The 21,433-nt window shown below is 41.1% G+C and overlaps 2 protein-coding genes and 1 long non-coding RNA gene across 12 annotated transcripts in view; 1 reads left to right on the forward strand and 2 right to left on the reverse strand.

Moving 5' to 3' along the window:
- NFKB1 (nuclear factor kappa B subunit 1) overlaps positions 1–12,550 on the forward strand; it is a 59,128-nt gene extending 46,578 nt beyond the window's left edge. For all 5 annotated transcript variants that reach the window (XM_064510540.1, XM_064510535.1, XM_064510538.1 and 2 more), the window contains exons 16-24: positions 3,152–3,266; positions 5,406–5,607; positions 6,775–6,944; positions 7,786–7,888; positions 8,791–8,906; positions 9,758–9,824; positions 10,178–10,350; positions 10,490–10,667; positions 11,672–12,550. In XM_064510540.1, coding sequence (XP_064366610.1) covers positions 3,152–3,266; positions 5,406–5,607; positions 6,775–6,944; positions 7,786–7,888; positions 8,791–8,906; positions 9,758–9,824; positions 10,178–10,350; positions 10,490–10,667; positions 11,672–11,850 — 1,303 coding nt within the window. In that variant the 3' untranslated portion in view covers positions 11,851–12,550. The remainder of the gene's footprint in view (positions 1–3,151; positions 3,267–5,405; positions 5,608–6,774; positions 6,945–7,785; positions 7,889–8,790; positions 8,907–9,757; positions 9,825–10,177; positions 10,351–10,489; positions 10,668–11,671) is intronic.
- On the reverse strand, positions 1,815–14,899 carry LOC135328161 (uncharacterized). Of its 6 annotated transcripts, none has more exons than XR_010388900.1 (4): positions 11,417–11,672; positions 10,777–10,832; positions 10,453–10,520; positions 1,815–9,027 (listed from the first exon to the last, which is right to left on the reverse strand). It is a non-coding gene; the product is annotated as an uncharacterized LOC135328161 (long non-coding RNA). The 6 variants fall into 6 exon arrangements; XR_010388902.1 differs by having other exon boundaries at positions 1,815–7,469; positions 10,453–10,523; XR_010388899.1 differs by having other exon boundaries at positions 10,453–10,523.
- A 4,460-nt stretch (positions 14,900–19,359) lies between these two features.
- Positions 19,360–21,433, reverse strand: part of MANBA (mannosidase beta) — a 46,488-nt gene continuing 44,414 nt past the window's right edge. Inside the window, exon 17 of the mRNA XM_064510541.1 lies at positions 19,360–19,803. Within this exon, the coding sequence (XP_064366611.1) occupies positions 19,579–19,803 (225 nt within the window). The 3' untranslated portion in view covers positions 19,360–19,578. The remainder of the gene's footprint in view (positions 19,804–21,433) is intronic.

Below are 21,433 nucleotides of genomic sequence, written 5' to 3' on the forward strand. Positions count from 1 at the left end.
CGTGGAGAGGTAGAGTTGCAATTTAGACATCTTTGTGGTATTCTCAGTAAGGTGTCTCATACCACAAAATTTATCGTGGCAGTACCTGTCAGAAAAAAGAGTTTGTCAAGCATGTTGTGAGTTTATTTGCCATTTTATACTTAAAATCTTTGCTGAGTGTGAATTATCGCGCTTGCACCATGATGTGCTGTTGGAGGGGAACCTCAGCTTTGTGCCGAAAGAGGGTGCCCTGCTCTCTACTCCATGCGAGTCCTTAAGTCTTTATAGGGAGCTTTACGTTGTAGATGCACTAGCTGGAGGGTCCATGCTGGCTTTCTCCCACTTGCATCAAGTTCTTCACAGAGGACTGTGTTTGGCTTTTGCTTATGTCTGTGCTGTACTGGTGTCTTCCAAGAGATTGCACGGGTGTTTGTGCTGGCTTGGCTGCAGATATTTGCTTATCGGTCTTTTGATAATGTGAGCTGGGGTAGAAATTCATTTTGCTCCTCTACAGCAATGTCGATTCTGCAGGACTTCAAAGAATGAGATACAGTGAGGAACTGATTAATAATAGTTATGTAAAATGAAGTTCAGTGGGAGTGGCTCTGAACACATGCAAGAATAATCTTTCTTGAATAAGCAAGTGACACTTCCACATTGTCACTTTTTAGCTGACAAGCTTTGAGTAGGCCCTGTACAACCATTTGTTTCCTTAAATCACAGTATTTTACACAGTAGAAGCCATATAAGCCTTCCCGTCTCTAGTTGCATGGAAAATTACAAGCGACTGAAACGTGCTATCCCACTGTTTGATTACTCTGAGAGGCTACTGCTTTTGCTCCAGTTTCTCTGAAAATCGACCTCAGGTTACCGATAAACAGTATATACTAAATAGTACAAAATCCGAGATAGTTACCGAGTTGCATTGCTTCCCCATTGGCAACGTAACGTCTGCTTTGAGGAAAGCAGGAATATGAGTGAGGCAGGAGCTAGCAATAAAATCTGCTAGCGCTTTGGACAATACAACTTCTGCGTTTAAAGAAAAAAAAGTCATTCTTAGTCCCACCAAATAGGAACTGCACCTAAACAGCAATAGGTTGCCCCTCACATTTGGACTTGCAGGGCACTTCAGCAAAGTCAAAGTACTTCTGATCATGGTAAAGAAGTTTTTTCTGGATCAAGAAGTACCTGCAAGCATGTGAGGCTCCAGCTGTTGTTGCCTCTCTCCTGTAAATCTCTGGTATGGATTTTGGTCTTTGAGCAGGTAATCCGTATAAATTGCTCTACAACTATTTAAGGAAACAAAGTCTTGGTGACTGTCTCCCAGCTCTCTTGCAGGAACTCTTTAATAAAAAATAACCCCCCCACACACTAAGAATCTTAAATTGATTCCCCTAATTTTCACTCTAATCACTAAAATTATATGGCAAAAACTGTAAAATTGTTGCTTAAACCATTAAAGCAATGTTATTGTTACCTTTCATTAAAGTAGTATGTAGGGAAAGAAAGTGCCTTTAATGGGACCTCTCGCTGTGTTTTATGGCATTGAGACGAACTGTATCAAACTGTGATCAGTGTATGTTACTGCATTTACAGGGGGTGCCCGGCAGCGCTGCTTGTTAGGGCATTTATAGCAGTAGCACAGCGGTCTGGAAATCGGAGGGTGTTACGGCACTCTGCCGCCAGGGAGGTGCTGAAATGCAGTTTCAGAGTTGTTGATGCAGGACTGTTTGAGAAGTGGAGGCGATTGCCCTTTCATGGTCCAGTCAACAGGTCTTTACGGCATCACGCACAGTGGTAGGGTAAAATTAAAATACTTGCCACAGGAAAGAGAATTAAAGCTAGTAGAAGACAAACTTTATTTTTAAGATGGGATTTGGAAATAAAACATGAGCATGATAGAGCATAGTAAGAAGCATCTTCCAGAAAGCAGAGAAAGAAATCACTTACGGCAGTGGTAGGACCATTTGAACAGTACTGAAGAGCTGAAGGAGGAAAAGCGCCATGCTCCTGCCTATTGCAGTGTCGCAACCAATAAAACGGGCTCATTAAGCATGAGTTTGGTTTAGAAATCTTTTTTCTTTTTTTCTTTTTAATTTTTTTTTAACATATCTTCTAGTTTTAAGTGCTCTCAATCTCAATTTCATGATGACTCTGCCACAAATAGCAAGGAACTTCTTTTTAATTTTTCAGATGAAGGCTGAGACCCGAGTATATTCAGACATTTCTGGAGCAGGATCCTTAATAAATGCATCACATGTCCTGTGCTGAAACTGTGTGTCAGCAGCAGCGTATGCTAAAAAGCCTAGAAGTTAGCCAGCATCAGTTACAAGAGAGTTCAGCAAGATATGCTGCCAAACAAGGGGACAACTTTGAAATGAAGCCTCAAGGGACCATGACAAATTAAGCTGTTCAGGAGAGGGGTGATGAGGTTAACAACCCGCTTTGTTCCTGGTGTCGTTTTGCAAGTACAGGTTTGCTGGTGGTGAAGGAACCAGCCCTGGAGAACAGGGAAAAGGTCATCGCACTGGTCTGAGAGACATGAAGTGTCTTGCTATGTGGAGTGACTCATGTCCGAAAACTGGTTTTTCCTTTGGCATGACATCTCTGGCTCCTGCTGCAAATCCTGTGGCTCTTAGTCACCGGGCCTGAGTCCTTAGTCATTTTTCTGTTTGAAAATGAAGAAAAGAAAACCCCGCAGATCTGGGGAAACCCCCAAGGGAAAATCTGCTTTGGTTGCAGAGAGGCCTGTGGAAATTCTGAAGGAAGGTTTTAACAGTAAGAAATGTTCATGTGCTGCATAATTCAAAAAATGAAAAACCAAAACAACAAAGAATCCAGAGATTTCAAACAAGTTCTGAAACAATTATTTTGTGACCTGAAGTTTTTATTTATTAGAGTAGTAGTTACAGTCATGCTCAGGACCAGCGTAAACCACCCCACTTCTGCTTTTTTGATTGAAGGGTTAAACAAAGCTCTCTCCTTACAAATATTTTTTATGTTAAGATTCATTTTAGGTGCTGATGTTTAGTACTGAAACCACAACCTCTTATGGTCAGGTATTTATATTGGTTAGAATTCAATCGGGTCTACAGCAAAGACTTAAAATTTGTACAATAAACTTGAAAATAAAGTGAATTTATTAATCTGCTCTTCTGTTTGTTTGTTTCAGCGTCCTTCATTTAGCAATCATCCACCTTCATACTGAGCTGGTGAAAAACCTCTTAGAAGTGGTGCCAGATTTGAATTGTAATGACGTTATCAACATGAGGAATGACCTCTATCAGGTATGCTGTTGTGGTGGTACAGGGGATCTTGATCATTCAGCCAGCAAAGAAGAATTTGTGCAACTTACTGTCTGTCTTATATTTCCTTTATTCATCAGAGTAAGCCCAGGTCAGGCTGTAGTGCAAACAAATTTAGACCTTCATAGAGAGAGGGACATAATGACATGATGTTAGGTGCTGGAGAAGCAAGAGCCTGCTTTCATTGTTCTAATCCATAACTCCCTTTGATGCCAACAGAAATGTCTCCATGTGCTTATTGTAGAACAGATTGAAAATACTAAATTATTCAGTGTATTTCTTCATTAGCTGGCTGTCCTACTGTTGAACCAGTGGTGTAGATTACAGTGTGCCAGCTTGGGTCTCTCTTGACCTTTCTAACATAGGATAACTCAGGTTCACGAGTCAGTTGGTGTGTCACCAGTTATCCGTAGGCATGTGGGAGCTGTAACAAATTCTGCCTTTTCTGTAGGCTAGCTGGCATTTGTGCCCGTCCTATGAGCGTCAAGATTTCCCTTTCATTTCTTGGTTCACATTTTAACAAAACAACAAAAAAACACATCACCGTGTCTTTTACCTAGTGGGGAACGAACTGGTAATTGTCAGACACAACTCTCTCTCTCCAACTTTATCTGTGACAGAGCCTAGGATTTTGTATTGTAACTCAGAGGTGCTTTCATAAGAGCTGTGGAAACCTGCCTAAAAAAGAATCTCTTTTCAACTGTGTTGAAAACACATTCAGTTCTCCCAAAGGTGACCAACCACCCGGACATTATAGGGCAGCACTCCGACGTTGGTGCTGTTTCTTCCCGTTCGGCTCAGAGCTGTGAACGGCAAAGGCAGGATTTCATTCTACACTGATAATCCCAGAGGGTTTATTATGACTTCTTGTTCTCTTCCACATTTCATATTTATGTTCTTATAAAGGAATTTCGAAATGTGGAGGCTGATGAAAGCAAGCAGGAAATTATGAATTTAATTCTGTGTCTCCTCTATTTGATGGAAATGGGAAGCAAAGCTGTGCTCCATAAAAGAAAGAAATCTGTAGCTACCAGGGCTTCTGTAGCTATTCCTACCTCCTACTCAAACGTTAAGCCAGTGGTGGGAGGAAATGCATGCTTGGCCTAGGATTTTCCTTCCATACAGCTATTCTGAAAGCTGAATCATACATGTACCCTACAGAGGCAGTAATTAATTGCAAATGTGTTAATGATTCTGTTGACAAATACAAGCCTATTGTACATTATGAGAATTGGAATGAGTCCTTTTCTACAGACCTCTGTTTGTTATTATAACAATATGGAGGTAGATATAATCTTGTGCAATTTTTAGATCTTTTCAGTGTTGGGAATATGATTCCCAGCACATACTGGGACAGTTTCCTGTTTAAACACATGTATTACATTTCTGATAATATTAAACATGATGCTGTTTACTGGCAAGACTGAAGAATGCAGTATACAATCAAGCATTGGAGGTATTTAAAGCTTCTCAGCCGAAAGCACCTCTCAGTGCTGCAGATGTCTTTGTACACAAATAGAGAGCAGCTAGCTAGACAAGACGCTGCATAAATACAGTTCTTTTGCCCTTTGACAAATTGCACAGAACAAGAAGTTTTTCTTATTTTCTGTGCAGTCATTTTGAGAGAGAAGGAAATCCTAAACCCATGGCTGTAAACCAGTCCTTTGGGAGCAGAGTTAGTGCATGGTCAGTGGCAAAGGCAGGATTTGAACAGGCTCTGAAAAGGGCACATGCTTCCTCAACAGCAGGAGCTTGGGTACAGGGCAGCGGAAGCAGGGTTGGAGGGTCTGGGGTGCCAGCGATCATCCTATTTCCCAAGTCCCTGGCACGGCCTCTCTTGGAGGAGCTGCTCAGTCCCCTGGCCTAGAGAATGGGCAACATTTGCCTGCCTCCCACAGTCTGACTCCTGACATTGGCCAAGGTGGCTTTTGTTCCTTCTCAGGAGGACCCTTATTTGCAGCATACACTATAAAGAAATGTATGCGTGCCAGCTTTTCACTTCTGTTAGCTGCAAAGTGGAATAAGATTTTCTCATACTAAGAGCTTTTACTGGTTTAAAAGATTTTTGTAGAAGTGATGTAGCTGTTGCTTATCTTCTCACGACTTCTCTGTCACCTCTAGACCCCCTTGCACTTGGCAGTCATCACAAAGCAGGCCGAGGTGGTAGAAGACTTGCTTACGGCTGGAGCAGATGTCAGCCTTCTGGATCGACATGGTAATTCTGTCTTACATTTAGCTGCTACTGAAGGAGACGACAAGATTTTGAGTCTACTCCTTAAGCATAAGAAGATATCTCCGATGGTCGACCTTTCCAATGGTGAAGGTATGGAAAAATAACGGCTGTATCGTATACTTACTGGACAAGCACAGTCATTTTTGACAACACAGTGTTTATACACAGATGGATACAGACATGGGAAATAGCATCTTTTGCTAAATTTGCCCCTGGTACCCGTTGGCTTTTACATGCCTGCAGTCACATATGAGGGAACATAGCTGTGCAGAATTCCTGGTTATACAGAACACAAGGCTTGCTAATGTCCATGTGATACAGTGTGGATTTGAATTTTAGCTGCTTTTTTTTTTGTCACAATTTCAGGCACTGTGTTCCTCCTCAAATGCCTTATGCAACCACTGTTTCAAAAAAAAAAAAAAAATCCCCTCAGAAGAAAATGTTTCTTCCTCTCTAGTGCATGAAATCCCCTCAAAAATTGTTTCTTGGACCAGTGTCAAGTTTAACATCTGGTACGTTGCCACTATACAGAGTTAGAGCCTATAAGATATCCACGAAGCCCCAATTCTCCTACTTTTCAATCGCACAGGTAATTTGAATTTAGTACTCCTGTGCTAGTAGACTACAATGTCTGAGCTAAAAAATTTCAGTATGTGATTCAAAGCCCCATGCAAAGTTCCTTAGAGAGGATTTTTTTTCCCAAGTGCAAAATTTGCTCTTTTTTTGAGCTGGTGAGGGTAATCTGAGGTGAAAGGGCAGCATGACCTTATAGGAAGATGGCGCTAAAATGTACCCGTTATTCCCCAGAATATTTCTAGAAGAGATTGTTCAGTAGCAGATGGGGCTAGTGCAGGGTACCTCATTATTCAGTACTAAAGTGCTAAGATGCACAACTTTTTTTTAAGGCTGATCTTCCTTTGAGGCAAAGAGATGGTGTAGATGAGCACTTTAGTTTCCCCCACTTCCATTCCACATTGCAATTTGCTGTGATTTTGTATTTCTTTATTTCATGCATGGCTTTGATTCACCATCAGTAACACAACTAGTCCCAATTAATGCACAAAGAGCATTTTTATTAATATCATCTTTTAGTGCACAGCCAAGCAAAATAAATCACTGGTGCTCAGATAACTACAGTAACTCTCAGTTATCTTACACAGACTTATAGATGTGGCTACTCAAAAAACTTGTTATTCTGACATTTCTGAATTTTGCAAATATTAACACACATGATGGGTGGGTTTTGTTTTACCGTAGGTCTCAATGCAGTTCATATGGTGGTGATGGCAAATAGCGTGTCCTGTCTCAGACAGCTGATTGCTGCTGGAGTTAACATCAATGCTCAGGAACAGAAATCTGGACGAACTGCATTGCATTTGGCTGTTGAACAAGAGAACATCCCTTTGGCAGGCTGCCTTTTGCTTGAGGTGAGGGCAGAATTTCTTTTTTCAGGTCATTTCACTTACATACTTAATAAGGCTTTAAAATTCTTAAGTGATTAAGTGTAACAGAAACTAGGGCCTTTTTTCTGTTTACTGACTTGGTTGCTTAAATTAGTACAATGGCAAAATTATTGCTAGTGCTGTTCATTATTACTTGTTCAGCTCTGCTAGTGAACCTTATGCATAAGTTGAGGAATTTACAGTTTATGACCCTGACCGCACGTGCCATGTTTAATTTGCATTGAGTAATCCCAGAGGCCAGTGAAACTACTCACGTACAAGTTAATCGCTTCATCTTTGTGAAGTGCAGCGCGTGTACAGATGTGTGCAGGGTAACAGTTGTGCAGATCTATAAATATTTGTCTCATCTCTTTAACACCTTGATCCTGGTGTGCTTAATTCTACGCAGCTCTCGTGGGTGTCTGCATACAAACGTGTTACTAGCCTCCCTTCTCTCCCAAAGAGCAGCAGGAAGGTAGTTTCAGTGCACACGAGCTCAGGCTCCAACCACTGTGGGTAATTAGATGATAGAAGTATTATACAGGCTGCAAAGTAGCTTTTGTGTTTTATCTACCTAACCCGAATTGGGTTTTTAGGCTATGCTTCCTGCTGTAATATTGGAGCACAAAACGATCATCTGTTGCTGCATGCAGACAGTTGTAGTTACTTTCTAATTCCTTCTTTCCAAGCAATGATTAGAAGTATTGTGCGCACAGGCACAGAATGGTGCATAGTTACACAGTAATAATGTTTATGCAGACATAAGTCTCTACAGCTGCACTGTATACACAAATAGCGCTGCTCTTCTCTTTCAATAAAAACTTAGGGTGATGCAGATGTGGACAGCACTACATATGATGGAACAACTCCTCTTCACATAGCAGCTGGAAGGGGCTCTACAAAACTGGCAGCACTTCTCAAAGCAGCAGGTATGACAATATGTATTTTCTAGGAGTTGTATTTTACACTGCGAATTCAGATTAGAAAGTTGTGCACAGAAACAAATGTGCCAGTGAACTTATTTAACAAGCAGAAGAAATCAGATGTTAAAAGCATGAAGGTTTGTTTGTGGTCGCAAGTCCCACTTCCCAAGGCTGTGCTACTCTTTAGCACCATCTAATGGCTATGAAACAAATTGTATTAGTCGAGAAACAAATCTCTCAAACACTTATTTAGAAGTTTGAGTATTTCTTTTATAAATTCTTGCATCTAAAGAAGCAGAGAATAGACCTCCTTATACAGTGGAGACAAGTGTCGGGCTACTTTAAGAAAGTCGTATTTCAGTAATGTTTTTCTTTCTTTGTTTTTAATGTCTCCTATTTCATTTCACTGTAGCAACAGAATAAGTTTTGAGCGTTTACTGCCACATTCTTTCCCATTCTCTATTTAGATCCATTATACCTGTTTTTTTGCTTCTGAAATAGAAAGCCAAGCCTCCCGTTCCCCGGGTGGTGTGCTCGGTCTTTAAATAATACTCACACTTTCTCTGACTAAAGAAAAGAAGCATCAACCCACTGCTTCATCACACATGCTCTGTCTGAGCCAAGAATGGGACTGAAAACCATTTTATATGTAAGCATAGTTCTTTCTTTGGCCTGGCTTTTGATGTTTTCCATCTATATAATGGAGACAGCAGTGCTATACAGAGACATGACAGCATTTAAATTTTTAGTGGATACAAAAAAAAATTCTATTTGTTAACTTAATGGAAAAGTCAAGCTTAAGTGTTAGTAAGAGATTTGCCATTCAGAATTTAGAATGTGTGTTTTAAATGCTGCTGAAAAGCAAGCCAAAACCTTTTATGGGATTTTTTTCAATGCTCATTTGCCAGGTGCAAATCCTCATATTGAGAATTTTGAGCCATTGTTTGATCTAGAGGATGTAAAAGATGACGATGAAGGAATTGTGCCTGGAACGACACCACTGGATATGGCAGCCAACTGCGAGGTACGTGGTCTGGATCTCTTCTCTTTTTTTGAATGCTAAACAACGCTTCAGCTCTCAGCGAATTTGTTTCGTGGTCCATAGTTATTTCAATGGTGACAAGTTTACCAGGGCTCCTAAAGTGCTGTCAAAAAATAAACTAAGCAAGCTACCAAAAATCATGAAACAGCGTTGGCAGAAAGTTCCACTTAACAGACTGCTTAAACTAAGACAGGAATAACCAGACACTTCCTGAAATAGTTGCGCTAGAGTCTTGAAGAGGGGAAAGTATTTAGCTGATTGGGCGGCATGTATTTTAAGGTACATATTCAGGGTGAGACACTTGTAGCAGGTTTCTTTGCTGCATGTTCTTCAAAATTAGATGCTTTGGCTAGGACACTAAAGCCTGTTTTCCCTATGCATAGATGCTTTAGTATCTGAATGTGTGCAGCTATTTAGATGTGAGCGTAAGGCACAAGCAGTCAGCATCTCTGATCACGTGGAGCTGGGGTGGGAAGTGGTGCCTTAGGTGAAAATCTAAACCATGCTTTGTTTTAAATTACTTGTTGCAGGCAGATAAAATCTAGCTGTCTAAGCAGGCGTTATGTACTGCAAAGACTTCCTCCATACCTTGAAAACACATTATCATGTGCCAGATAACATAGCTAAAGTGCAAGGGAGATTAAGTTCTCAAGGTTTCACCCTCAAGCTTTGCACAGGTCTTCTGCAGTACTTTTAGTCATACTGATCCTGGGACAGAAAAATTGCCTATTTTCATCTGTAAATAGTGTTTTAGACAACACTACTGAGACTTTTAAAGATAATAAACAATAACCAGGTTTCTTCTAAATATTAATTATACTTAATTCTTTTAGGTGTATGACATATTAAATGGCAAGCCCTATGAGTCAGCAGTGGTTTCCGAGGACTTACTGACACAAGGTAACATCTATAAAGAATATCAGACAATAACCCTCTAGTAATTAACAGCTGAGTACTGAAAGTGTACTTGCAAAAGAAAGTGTTGCTCTGCAATAAGCTTGTAAGTGGAATTATGAAAGGGGGAAGGGAAAGAAAGCCCACACAGATTTATAAAAGGAGCATGATTCTGTTTAGAGGTAGGTCACAAAGACACAAAGTAGTACATTTTTACTATTACAGTTACATAATAGTAAATACTGTGATTGATGGACACTAAAATAGGTACCTCCCTAATATGGCTTTGTTTCTGCTTAGAGATGAACTGGTGCATGATTTGTGTAAATAATAAACTAACGTCTTTCTCTGTTCCCTAGGACATATGAGAGCGCTGAATGAACGCTCCAAGATGCAGCTTTACAAACTGTTAGAAGCACCTGATCCAGACAAAAACTGGTCTACCCTAGCACAAAAACTGGGTCTTGGCATACTTAACAACGCCTTCAGGTTGAGCCCTTCCCCATCGAAAACTCTGCTAGATAACTACGAGGTAATGTGGCCTTAACAAGTTTTAAAGGACAGACAGGCGTGTGGAGAACACTGTTCTCTAGCACAGTGAGACAGCGTATCCTTTCAGTTTGAGCAAGCCTACCTGCACGATGACCATCTTATGTTGTCTTCTCGCTTAGGTTTCCGGTGGTACAATTCAAGAGCTGATCGCTGCTTTGAGACAAATGGGTTACACAGAAGCCATTGAAGTCATTCAGAAAGCACTACCCATCTCACAAAGCCAGTCTCGCCAGGAGGACAGTACAGTAGAAGCTCTTCCCTCAGCATCACCACCCTCCTCCACAAAGGGACAGACAGGTAAGACTGACAGCAAGACAACAGCTTAAACACTTTCTGTTCTTTTTGCTTTCTTGCACTGCTGATTGATTTTCCAGTTGCTTACACACACAATGCCTAAGCTACTTACCAGTTCCAGAAGTATTTTACTGCAGCAGGACTTCCTCATTTATACATTTGCCAGGCCTAGAAGAGAGAAATAAGGAGCACTTGAATCAGTAGTCCTGAATTACAGTATTAATTATATTGGCTCCTTTTTCTAAAACCAGCCATCTACCATTTACTGATATTAACTCCTTGAACCTAGGGATAGGAGCTTAGGATAAGTGTCTTTAGATTAATATTGAAGAGAGTAGGAGGGGTTCTGCTGCTTTTAATATGAATGGACTGCATCACATGTTACTTGGAAGTGGCTGTTTACAAAAAAAAAAAAAAAAAAAAACTGAACTCCATAATATCCTGACAAGTGTTTCAGCAGCACTGAGCCTACCCCACACCTTCAAATGAGTTGCAATTCTCTTGCCATCAGGCACTCCTTTGTGGATCTTGCACAGGTGATAGTTGCTACTGAACTCTTTGTATTTCAGGCTTACTTTAACTAGATGAAAATTATTCAGGTATTTATCTCAAAAAAAAATCTCCAAGTGAAATAGCATGGGAGAGTTTTAGGGACCTCATCCTGGAGCTGCATGCTTGCACAGAGTCTGTGTGTCTGAGGTCCAGAGAACCTGCTACTACCACACTCCTACTGCATGTGGTGACAGCATTACCTCCAGCAGAGCACGAGGCTTCTAATCCCATCCAGGTCCGACCAGTCGTGACAGCAGGTGATCGCAGACAGCAGTGCATCAGATCATATCTTCTGGCCAGCTAAAACCAGTCAGCACTTTTCACATTGCAAAAAAAGAGTTACAGTTAGGGTTTTGCTATACAACAGCTCTTCTACTGCCACATAGTCTTCAAGCTGTTCAGGACATGACTGAAACAGAAGAAATTTTAACATTTTTCCTTCTTTTCTCTCTCAGGTGAACTTTATAATAGCAAATATCAAGACAATGAAAGCATGTGCGATAGTGGTGTGGAGACCTCCTTCCGCAAACTGAGCTTTACTTATTCCGAGTCTCTGAACAGCAAGTCATCAATAACACTTAACAAAATGACCCTGGGCTATGGACACGAAAGTTCAGTGCAAAGTAAAATATAGCTAGTTAGCAAAATGCAACTGCAGGAACAAACATGACATTTAGCATGTCTGTCACCCTGTTCAGAGGAAAGTAAATTCACAACCAAAACCGCACTGGAGGAACCACATGCACACCTGAACCAATTGCAACTTCAGCATGTGACTTGTAGCCATTGCTTCCTTCCTCGAGTACATTTAGCTTTGTTCATTTACAAACCAAACCATATACAATAACCAGGGCTATACAGCCACATTAGTACACAGGACTGGACACTGTGAAGGACTGACTGAGCTCTTCTGGTTTGTGAGGATTTTCGTTTTTAGATGAAAGTCACTCCTTGTTAATGCATAATACCAACTCACTTAAAAAGAGGTAAGGCACACAGAGCAATCAAAGGATACAGCTTCTAGCTTATCCGTTCACAACTTCTGCAACACAGTTCTATGAAAAAAGCTCATAAAATAGCTGGCAAAGAAAAATCTTGACTTTAATCACAACAATGACTACTCTGAAACAGAAAAGACAATCTTAAAAAGAGAATCTTGTATATTTCAATTAATGTATTTAAACTTAACTTTGGTGCCTCTTATTCAAATTTTTTTCAAAGTTTAGCATTTTCCTATTTGTAAATAGTTTTTTATATCAGTTTCTTTAAAAAAAAAGTGTGCTTTTTAAATGCTTATTTTTATTTTACTTTTATAATAAAAATCCAAAACAAAATCTCTTGTCTATACTTGCTGCAAATCTTACCTATTTTTCAAGTAGAGCTACTAAAGATTTATCATTTCAGTTTTAGGAGCTGATGCAGAAGTATGTCTATTTCCAAGTACTAAAATAAAGGAAGGGCTGCAAGCAACTTGTGTTAAAGCTTAGATATCTTTTACAGGAGGAAGCCAGGAGCATCAGTTGCTGCTGAGCAGCTGTGCTTTGTCTCCACTTTGGAACTAAAGCCTCTGATTCATGATCTGTTAGTTCTCTCTTCTCATAATTATAGCAGCAAATAATGATTTCCACTGAAATCTACTTATTTAGCCTCTCAGCAGAACCCTGATGAGATGGTTATTGCTTGGGACATCTAAAAGTTCCTCCATAACTGTGCTCCTGAGGAGCATTTCTTTTTTTGTTTCATGCTAATTCTGCAATGGTGGTTGTAACAGTTACAAACACTGGCCTTACCAAGAGCGCAGAACAGGTATTAGATTCCCTGACGAAGCATAACGAGCAAGGTCGTACTATTATCACTCACTTGCAGCCAGCTTTCCTGACACAAAGTTGGAGATTTGATGGAGCGATGCTCTTGGCTCACCTCAATCCTCAGTAACCTAGCTGCAGCTCCGGGGGGGAGGACAGGAAATCAAGACAAAGTTTGGGAAATGTTAGTGTTACAGCAAGTCAGTCTTCTTATTCAAAAATATGCAGTATTTGCTGTAATGAATTAAACCTGCATCAGTGAAAAAAATACTTGTGAAATAATTTTATACCCAGCTGAATTCCTGAATTACTTCCAGCGAAACAGGAGGGACAATGGTACAAATGCCAGTCTTTCAATTATTGTATGTATAAGCTATATATGCAGTATCATAGGTTCATTTTTTTTGTTCAGTGAATTTACTTGTCCAGTGTTCTCTTTGCATTCCAACTCCATTCTTTTTACCCAGAAACAGTCAAAAATTCTCCTGTTCCAGGGTATTGGGGGGGGGGGGGGGGGGGCATTTTCATTCTTGTCAGAGCTGCTGGCTGAGTCAAATGCACCTTCTACTGTCACAGAGTTTTCAGCGCAGCTCAGGGGGTGGCAGAGACTTTTATCCAGGTTTCTACAATCCTTGCAGGTCACCAGGGCGAGCTGGCTGTTGCTTAGCACTTCTAGCCTTACTTCTGCCACAGCTCTGCTTTTAAACCAACAGAAGAGATCTGGGCCTGTATTTCCCTAAGCATTTCGTGACCAAATGCTGCATAATAGCTATTCATCAGGTTACTGATCACGCAACGAACAGCGGGAGATCTGTCCGAGGCCCCTTGTATTCATGTGCTTTAAATGTCAGTCTTTCTTCTTTCCTCGCTACCCGTCTGCAGCAACTCAGTTGCAGCCTATTTAACAAAAGAAGCTTCAGATGCTTTCTTGATTTAGAAACAGAACAATATTAATTTAAAAATATTCTCATAACTCAAACAGGAACACTGAATTTCCTATCATGTGACGGTCAAGTCGCATAATAGGCCACCTCTTCCCATCTCCTTTAACCCTTAGCACCTTATGTATGTGGTGTTGGCATTCTGCACCTGTTGTCAGAAGTAGGTAAGCGCAGGATGTCGCCCCACCCCAGCTGTACTGTAGGCTGCACCACAGGAAACAGCAAGGCACAGAGTGAGTCCTAGTAGGAGACATATTTCTATCTTCTTGTTTTGTACTAATCCGTCAGAGTGAAGCCTACTGGAGAGCCTAGTGTTTCCCTCAAACAGCTCAATGAAAAGAAAAATACTAAAACACACAGTTTGTACTTTCTGCTCTTTTTTCAGATCAGTAGAAGGTCTCCCTGCATGGGTTGCATTTGCTTGTATAGGTGACACCTGGAAGGAGGCCAGGGGGAAGGAGAAGCTGCTGCCTCCTTGTATGTATTGGGAAGAAGGTATACAGAGGAAAGGGGCTCACTGAGAGGAAGCATAAGCAATGCAGACAAGTCTTAACAGAAACATTTAAAGCAGCTGTATTCTCCTTAACAGATAACAATCAAAATGTGTCTCATTACCATAGTATCCGCTCAACTGACAGAGATTTAACCTTACAACTCCCTGTGCAGAAAGGAAGTGTTACTCTTATATCACACATGTGAGAGCATAACCTGGAAAAATACACCTGCAGGAACCCAGGTAACATGGCAGCAGAGCAAGCGCTGAGCTCAGAGTCTAAGCGCTGCTCTCTAGAACTGGCTGGCTACTCAGCCACAAAGCAAAAAAGCTACTCGGGAAAGAGCAACACTGAACTACTTTCCACTCACTGAGCCCATCAAGAAATTTCAAGATCAACTTCCAAGTCCCTGCTTGGGCCTAGCTGAAAGCAGACACCCCCACCCCCCCACACACACACACACGAACAGGTCCTGGCACACAACCAGACTCACTACCTTCCTCCTGATGCGTCCTCGGGCTGTTTGTTTCCGATCCTGCTGCAGCATGTCTCCTTTGCTGTAGTTGCCTTGACTGGAAAAAGACACCTTTACTCTGGCTGCAAGGCGCACAGTCATAATCACAACTGACATTTTTCAGATCCTTACTAACTGACATTACTCCATATAGTAAGATGACCTTTTCTCAATTCTGGCAGAGACAAAACTGAGTAATCTTTAAGATTCTGTATTTTTCACTTAAGAGTTGTTTTTCACCAGCTAATTTCACACTGAATTGCAGTTTTAATTTTGCTACTTTGTAACATCTGATTGGGAAGCTTAGTGATGTAACCATGTTCCTTGACTGGAACATCTCCTTAAGCATTCAAACTGCCATTTACTGGATCACGTAACTTGTGCCACAGAGGGTTAGAAAGGTAACCTGGGATTCTGACAAGGTAAAGGCTGGCTTTTAGCTACAAAGTCTATCTTTTACTGAGAACAAGAAACTCACTAGCCTGTTTCTCTGAACTTGACACTGGTACAAGATGACCAAAACTGTTTCTGCTACCTATCCCCAAAGGCAAAGAGGCACTAACAGAAATAAAAGTACTGCAGACAGACATGCCTCTACGGAAAAAAGAAAAAAACAAAAACCATCCAGGCCCCAAGGTATGCAAAGTGCAGATAACAACAGAAGACTGACAGAGAGCTATGAGCACTTACTGGGCTTAGAGAGGAGTTTTAGTTATAATCACATGCTCCTTCTTTGGAAACTGGATGTGGAAGAGCTGGAACAGCTTCGAAGAAGTGCTTGTGGTAAGTTGCAGCAAGTCTGCCTGGTGTAGCAGGATGTACCATCCAGAGGAGCTGTCCTCAGCTCCAGATGATCTCTGCAGGTCCAGAACGGGTTCAGAGCCCAATCTGTGCCACAGACCGGTTTTAGGACAATGAAGTGGCCCAGGCCATGTAGCTTGCAACCAAAATCTGCTCTCAAATTCTGTTCTGGGAAGGGTTTTAGTAATGGCTCCTGTCAAGGGCAACTGACTGCTGCTTTTGCCATCTGTGAAGAATGGCCTAGAGGGAGCCCAGCAGGCAAACTCAGTCAGTCTCCACCACTGTTAATTAGCAAAAGCCATCAGCACATGCAAACCCAGTACCCTTCGAACAAAGCCTTGCAAGGCTCCACCTTGAAAGAATCCTGATGAGGACATTCCCCTCTACTGTTACCTCCAATAATTCAGCACACCGAGGACAAGCACCGTGACACTTACCAAATGCTTTTCCTAATCCTCCTGCTGCTGAGCCGCGCACCATCGGGCACAACTGACAGCACAGGGGCAGTCGAGCAGCTGCAGCAGCACTCGAACGACTACAGCTGGCTGCATAGACATGAGTGATGAATACTCTGAAGATCTCCTCACAGTTGCATTTCTGTCCTTGCCCGGGTCTGAGACAAAGGCAGAACAATGTAATTGGAAAAATACATCACCGTATATAACAGCACAAATACCAAGGGAAAACAGTTATACAAGGTAGATGTTACAGCCACTGCCGCACTGGTGAGAGAAGAAAATAACATCTTAAATACAACGCTGCTGCAATACCAGTGACTCAAAAGAGGTATTGAAGGCTCGGGGCGATCTTCTGATCTGAACCGTCTAATAACAGAAGAGAACTTCCCCCACAAAATTCTGCATTGAGCCCAACCATTTGGCTTGACCAATTGCCTACCCTTCTTAACAGCAGTGCTGAATTACCTTTCTTAACCTAGTGCTGAATTAAAGCTTTCTAATGAAAGGGAATGGACCCAGTTTTGGGGGGCTTCTGACCTTCACAAAAAAAGTTATTAAAGAGTTTTTCTGTACTTTTTTAACAACAATAATTTGGTAACTGCAGAAAACAGCAAAAAACATAAGAATGCGCTTTTGTAAAACAATGTTGATAGACATTAGTTACAGGACTGCTTCTTTCGTTATTGATAACATATCTCATCGTTTCTCCCATAATTTTGCCTAAAATTTGTGACAAGCTAACAGGGTCACAGTTATCCAAATTCATGATTTATGCCTTTCAGAGATCAGAAAGCTCTTTCCTGCATCTCCAAAACGTCACTCATTCTGGGATACACTAAGAAAAAATAAGTGTTCTTTTAATACTTCTTTGAAGCAAATCTGTTAGTTTTATTAATTTAACATTATTAATTGCCATTTTGAAATTCTAGCTAGATGTTGCTGGAAGAGACATTTCTGCATCAATGTAAGACAAAGACATCAACCTGCCTTTTGCCTAAAACACAACAATAATATTAATCATATTTATTCCATGTTTTCTGCATAGTTATTTTTTTCCATCCTTACCTTATATTGACTCTATTGCTGCTCTGATTCACATTCATTCCAGGACACTGAAAGAACTGAAGGACTGTTCTTATTTTGTCGGCCTAGGATGTCACTCAGATAACTTTTAACTTCCTTTATCAGTATCTGCATTTTCTAACTTATTCACTGCTATCACCTCCATGTGTGTCTTAAAAAAAAACTAAAAATACTGGTACATACGCATACATATTTTGATTACTTTCATGATTTAACTAGGACAACTTTAGAACTGAAAAAGCCCTCTTATGCAACAGTAGTTGGTTGTTTTGGTCACCAAATAAAGCATTTATAAGTAGCCTGCATTTATCATTTCAAGTTTTTCCTCCTGCTCAGGCGTATTTCAGCTTTGAGTTAATGACCCATTCAAAAAGCACTGCAAATCACTAAGCATCAGTCAACATGCCCATCTGTTTGCCCGTTAAAACTGCAGTCACTGCAATTAGGTAACTTTCAGATGAAAGGTCTGCAACTCACCTAATAGGACATGCAGCCGCTCTCCCCACGTCAACTCCAGAAAGGTGAACAGCAGTACAGCTGGTTCAAACACCTCCTGCTGTAAGGTGCTGATTCCTCTAAGTGCTCTGCAGGAAACCGCAACAGATTCCCTGTGGGACCCCAGCAAGATGCCAGGCGTGTTTCAAAACATATCTGAAAACAAGGCTAATCTTTAACAGCCCTGCCTGCAGGTCAGCTCAGTCACCTGGACTTCCAGCCACTGGTTTCTTGATGGCCAGACCCTCAAGACTTGCAGCTCCATAGGCCACTGTAGCCGCCAACTCTGAAGCAAGCTTATTTTCTTGGTATAAAACGCCAAAGTGAGACATTTCCATGTGAAAGCTAAACATTTCAACAACAACTTTTTCAGAAACAATAAAATATGAAGCACAAATACTTCCTATGGGCCAGGGAGCTCAGTGTGCCACCGAATCTATTCACGAGTCAGTGTCTTCTGTGAGACTCTCTCCCTGCTCCAAAAGGCAAAATTAGGAGTCAGGGGTTTTCCTTTGTTCATGTCCACTTCACTTTTTGAAACATAACGTTTAAAAAAAAAAAAAAAGAAAAAAGAAAGGAGACAGGGTTACGGCCCAATTTGTTTCATAAACAGAGCTGAGCTAATCAGAGGCACTCCTGGAAGGAGAGGAGCAGCAGCGTGGGGCACAGGGCCACTCACGAAGAATGCCACAAGGTGACAGAATGGCTGCGCAGCAGTGTCCGAGCGAGAAGAGCAGCTCCTGCACTGTGCATCTACTAGAGAAAGAGGCAGCCTTCACTCATCACTCTGTAGTCCTCTTGCATGGCCATTTCTACTCTGCACTGCCTCCTTTCTCTCTGCTCCCTTGGCCAAACCTCCTCCCGTTCCTTTTCCCACAGCCAGCCACATCCTGTACCACGCCACGTTACGCAGGACCCCATCCAGCACCAAAGGGTTTGGGACTGCACCTGCCGCTCTCTGGGAGCAGACAAAGCTAGGTGCAGACCTCTGAAGGTTTTAGCTTGATGTTGCATGAAAAAAGAGAAGAAAACAAGTCTCATACTCATTTCCCCTTCTGGAAGGTAGAAGGGACCTGCCTGATACCTGACTGAACAGTCCAGGTTTTAGGTCTGTCTGGAGTACCTACCTTGCAGGAGGCAGACAGGACACCTTCATGGAGTAACAGTTGAAGATGTGAGGGGGATAGCACTAGTGGTCTCCAGATTTGGGTGCAGACAGATCAAACCAGTCCAGCTGGGAACAGGGTATGGAAGGGTACCACCCAACCCCTTTGGCAGGCCCACGGAGGTGGCCAGAGCTTTACTCCCTGCCCTTCCCGCCCCAGCATACCTTGCAGTATCCTAACGGATGATTTTTCACTTAGAGTGGAACAGAGAAACAACATGGATTTTTGAGACCGTGGTCTGGGGGTGCACATTTGTGGAGCCTCTTCCTTGGGATAAATCCACAACCCAGCAATCAGCTGCATCTGAAGTGAATTGGAGGCCTCAAGCTAGCTCTTTTAAAGCAACCCACCCCCTCCCAATTTATATCTGGGATATATTTTTCCAGTTACCTGAGAAAGCTTTACTTTCAATGCATCACATATAACATATGTAAGCTTTGTTGTTATCTTTACATTCAAACAGCAGTTAAAATTCACACACGACAGGAATGGATAATATGTTCTCCAGTCAGCTCATCTCTTTCATCACACGAACTTTTAAGAGGAGGAAAAATTCAGACGAATTTGACCACTTCACTCCTTGTCTAGAAGGAATTGAAGTGTCCTCAGACGACGTCCATCAGAGAGGTCAAGCTGAGTGATTTTTCTAGTTCTTCAACAGTGGTAGGCTCCCAAGGGTAGAACACAACCAGTTTCCTCTTTTTGGTCATGAGAAAACCATTTTCATTAAACCTGCCTTTTATACTCCCTACATCCAGAGAAACAAAAGGCGCAATTGCAGTAGTCTGAAGATCAAATATATAAATGCTGTCTTGTTGGGATATGCTGGCCTGGAAGAGAAAGAAAATAAATAAATAAATAAATAAAATATATATATACACACACACACATATATATCTCTCAATATATATCAGTGAAAATATACACATGCAGTAAGAACAAACCAGTTATACCCAAACTGAGCAAGAGATGTATGTCAGTAAAACAGACTGGCAATAACAATGTTGGATCAAAATTATTTTCCTCTTCTAATTCTCTTATGGAAATGTCTTTTAGAACAGAAGGAAAAACCAACAGGATGAACATTTAAGAATTATACAAAACGAGCAAACACTGATTACAGCCTTCCTATAGAATATTACAGATTGTGGAAAAATGCCATCAAGTGTTCTCACTACTTTCTTATGAAAATAACTGAATAAATGATAACATGACCTGTACCTAGTACTAGTATCCTCTACTTACCGTAGTTGCACATATTTGTCCTTTTAGCAACGTATTTCAGTAAATTCACAGGCTAAAGTAGCTGGCCCTTCTGATCATATCAGTAATAGAAATACACAGGAGAAAAAGATGATAAAAATCACAGTAACACAGTAGGTCACGTCATCCTAATGGAATACAGCAGTGAAGTTTTCAAGCTACAGTTAGAAGGCAGCTACATTGAGAACTATCAGGACAAGTTCTAACATTTTAAATTAAGTTCCATCAGTAGTTAATCTCTCCGAGGCTTAAAAGCACAGCCAGGATGCATTTTCATGCAGCACTCTCCATTCATCATCATGAAATACTGTGCTGTATCATTTCCAAATACCAACAAACTATATATAAAAAAAAGCAGACAAATTATGTATTAAAGTGCAGAAAGTATGTCCTGCTTAAAAGAAAAACAACACTTAATTCTCAATTAAAAAAAGCACATGCACTTGTGCTTTCTGAAGAAATGCAGAAGTTTTCATATTTTTTCAGAGCAACGCTATGAAGAATAGTGCTTCGATTAAAAATGTATTTGAAAGTCTAGATTATTAGTAACAACGTATAAAAGTGCCAGCTTCTTGCAAAACAGAATTGATATTTTCTTTAAATCACAGCTCCACACTTTCTTAAAATAACTGCTTTTAATTTTATCCTTCCTAGCTATGCTTGTTAGTTAATCCTGAAGAGACAACATGGCCATGAGAAAAGAAGTGAAATTTCCTAACGATGCTCCAGTTACAGAGCTTTTATTATTGGTGATGTCATCTCCAAAAAAACCCCAGCATAACTCAGACTCCAGATTGTGCCACCAGCTAAAAAAAAAATAAAAACAGGCCGACTTCTCTCCTTTGTATATTCAGGAGGCAGGCCATGCTGCTGTGAAAGAGATAAGAGAGGAAAATCTGTCTCATTTTTTTTTTCTTGTAAAGCAATTAAGCAGGTCCAGATTCAAAGAGATTAAAGACTTCCATTCCCCCCTCGTTTAGTTTAGCTCTAAAGAGCAGAGCTGCAGTCTGGACGCTAAATGTGAGGATGCACAGGTCCCCGTCCTGCTACTGCACTTACAAAGAGCTTTGGAGTAAGATTTACAGGCTAAAATGCGAGGCTTAAACACAAACACACACGCACGCACACACATTGCTTTCTAGGTGTGGGAGAAATCTGGGGAAAAGCACCGAACAGAACAAGTGACAATATTACCCA

Source organism: Dromaius novaehollandiae, chromosome 4 (assembly GCF_036370855.1).
Source record: "Dromaius novaehollandiae isolate bDroNov1 chromosome 4, bDroNov1.hap1, whole genome shotgun sequence".
In the NCBI taxonomy this organism is placed as follows: Eukaryota; Metazoa; Chordata; class Aves; order Casuariiformes; family Dromaiidae; genus Dromaius; species Dromaius novaehollandiae.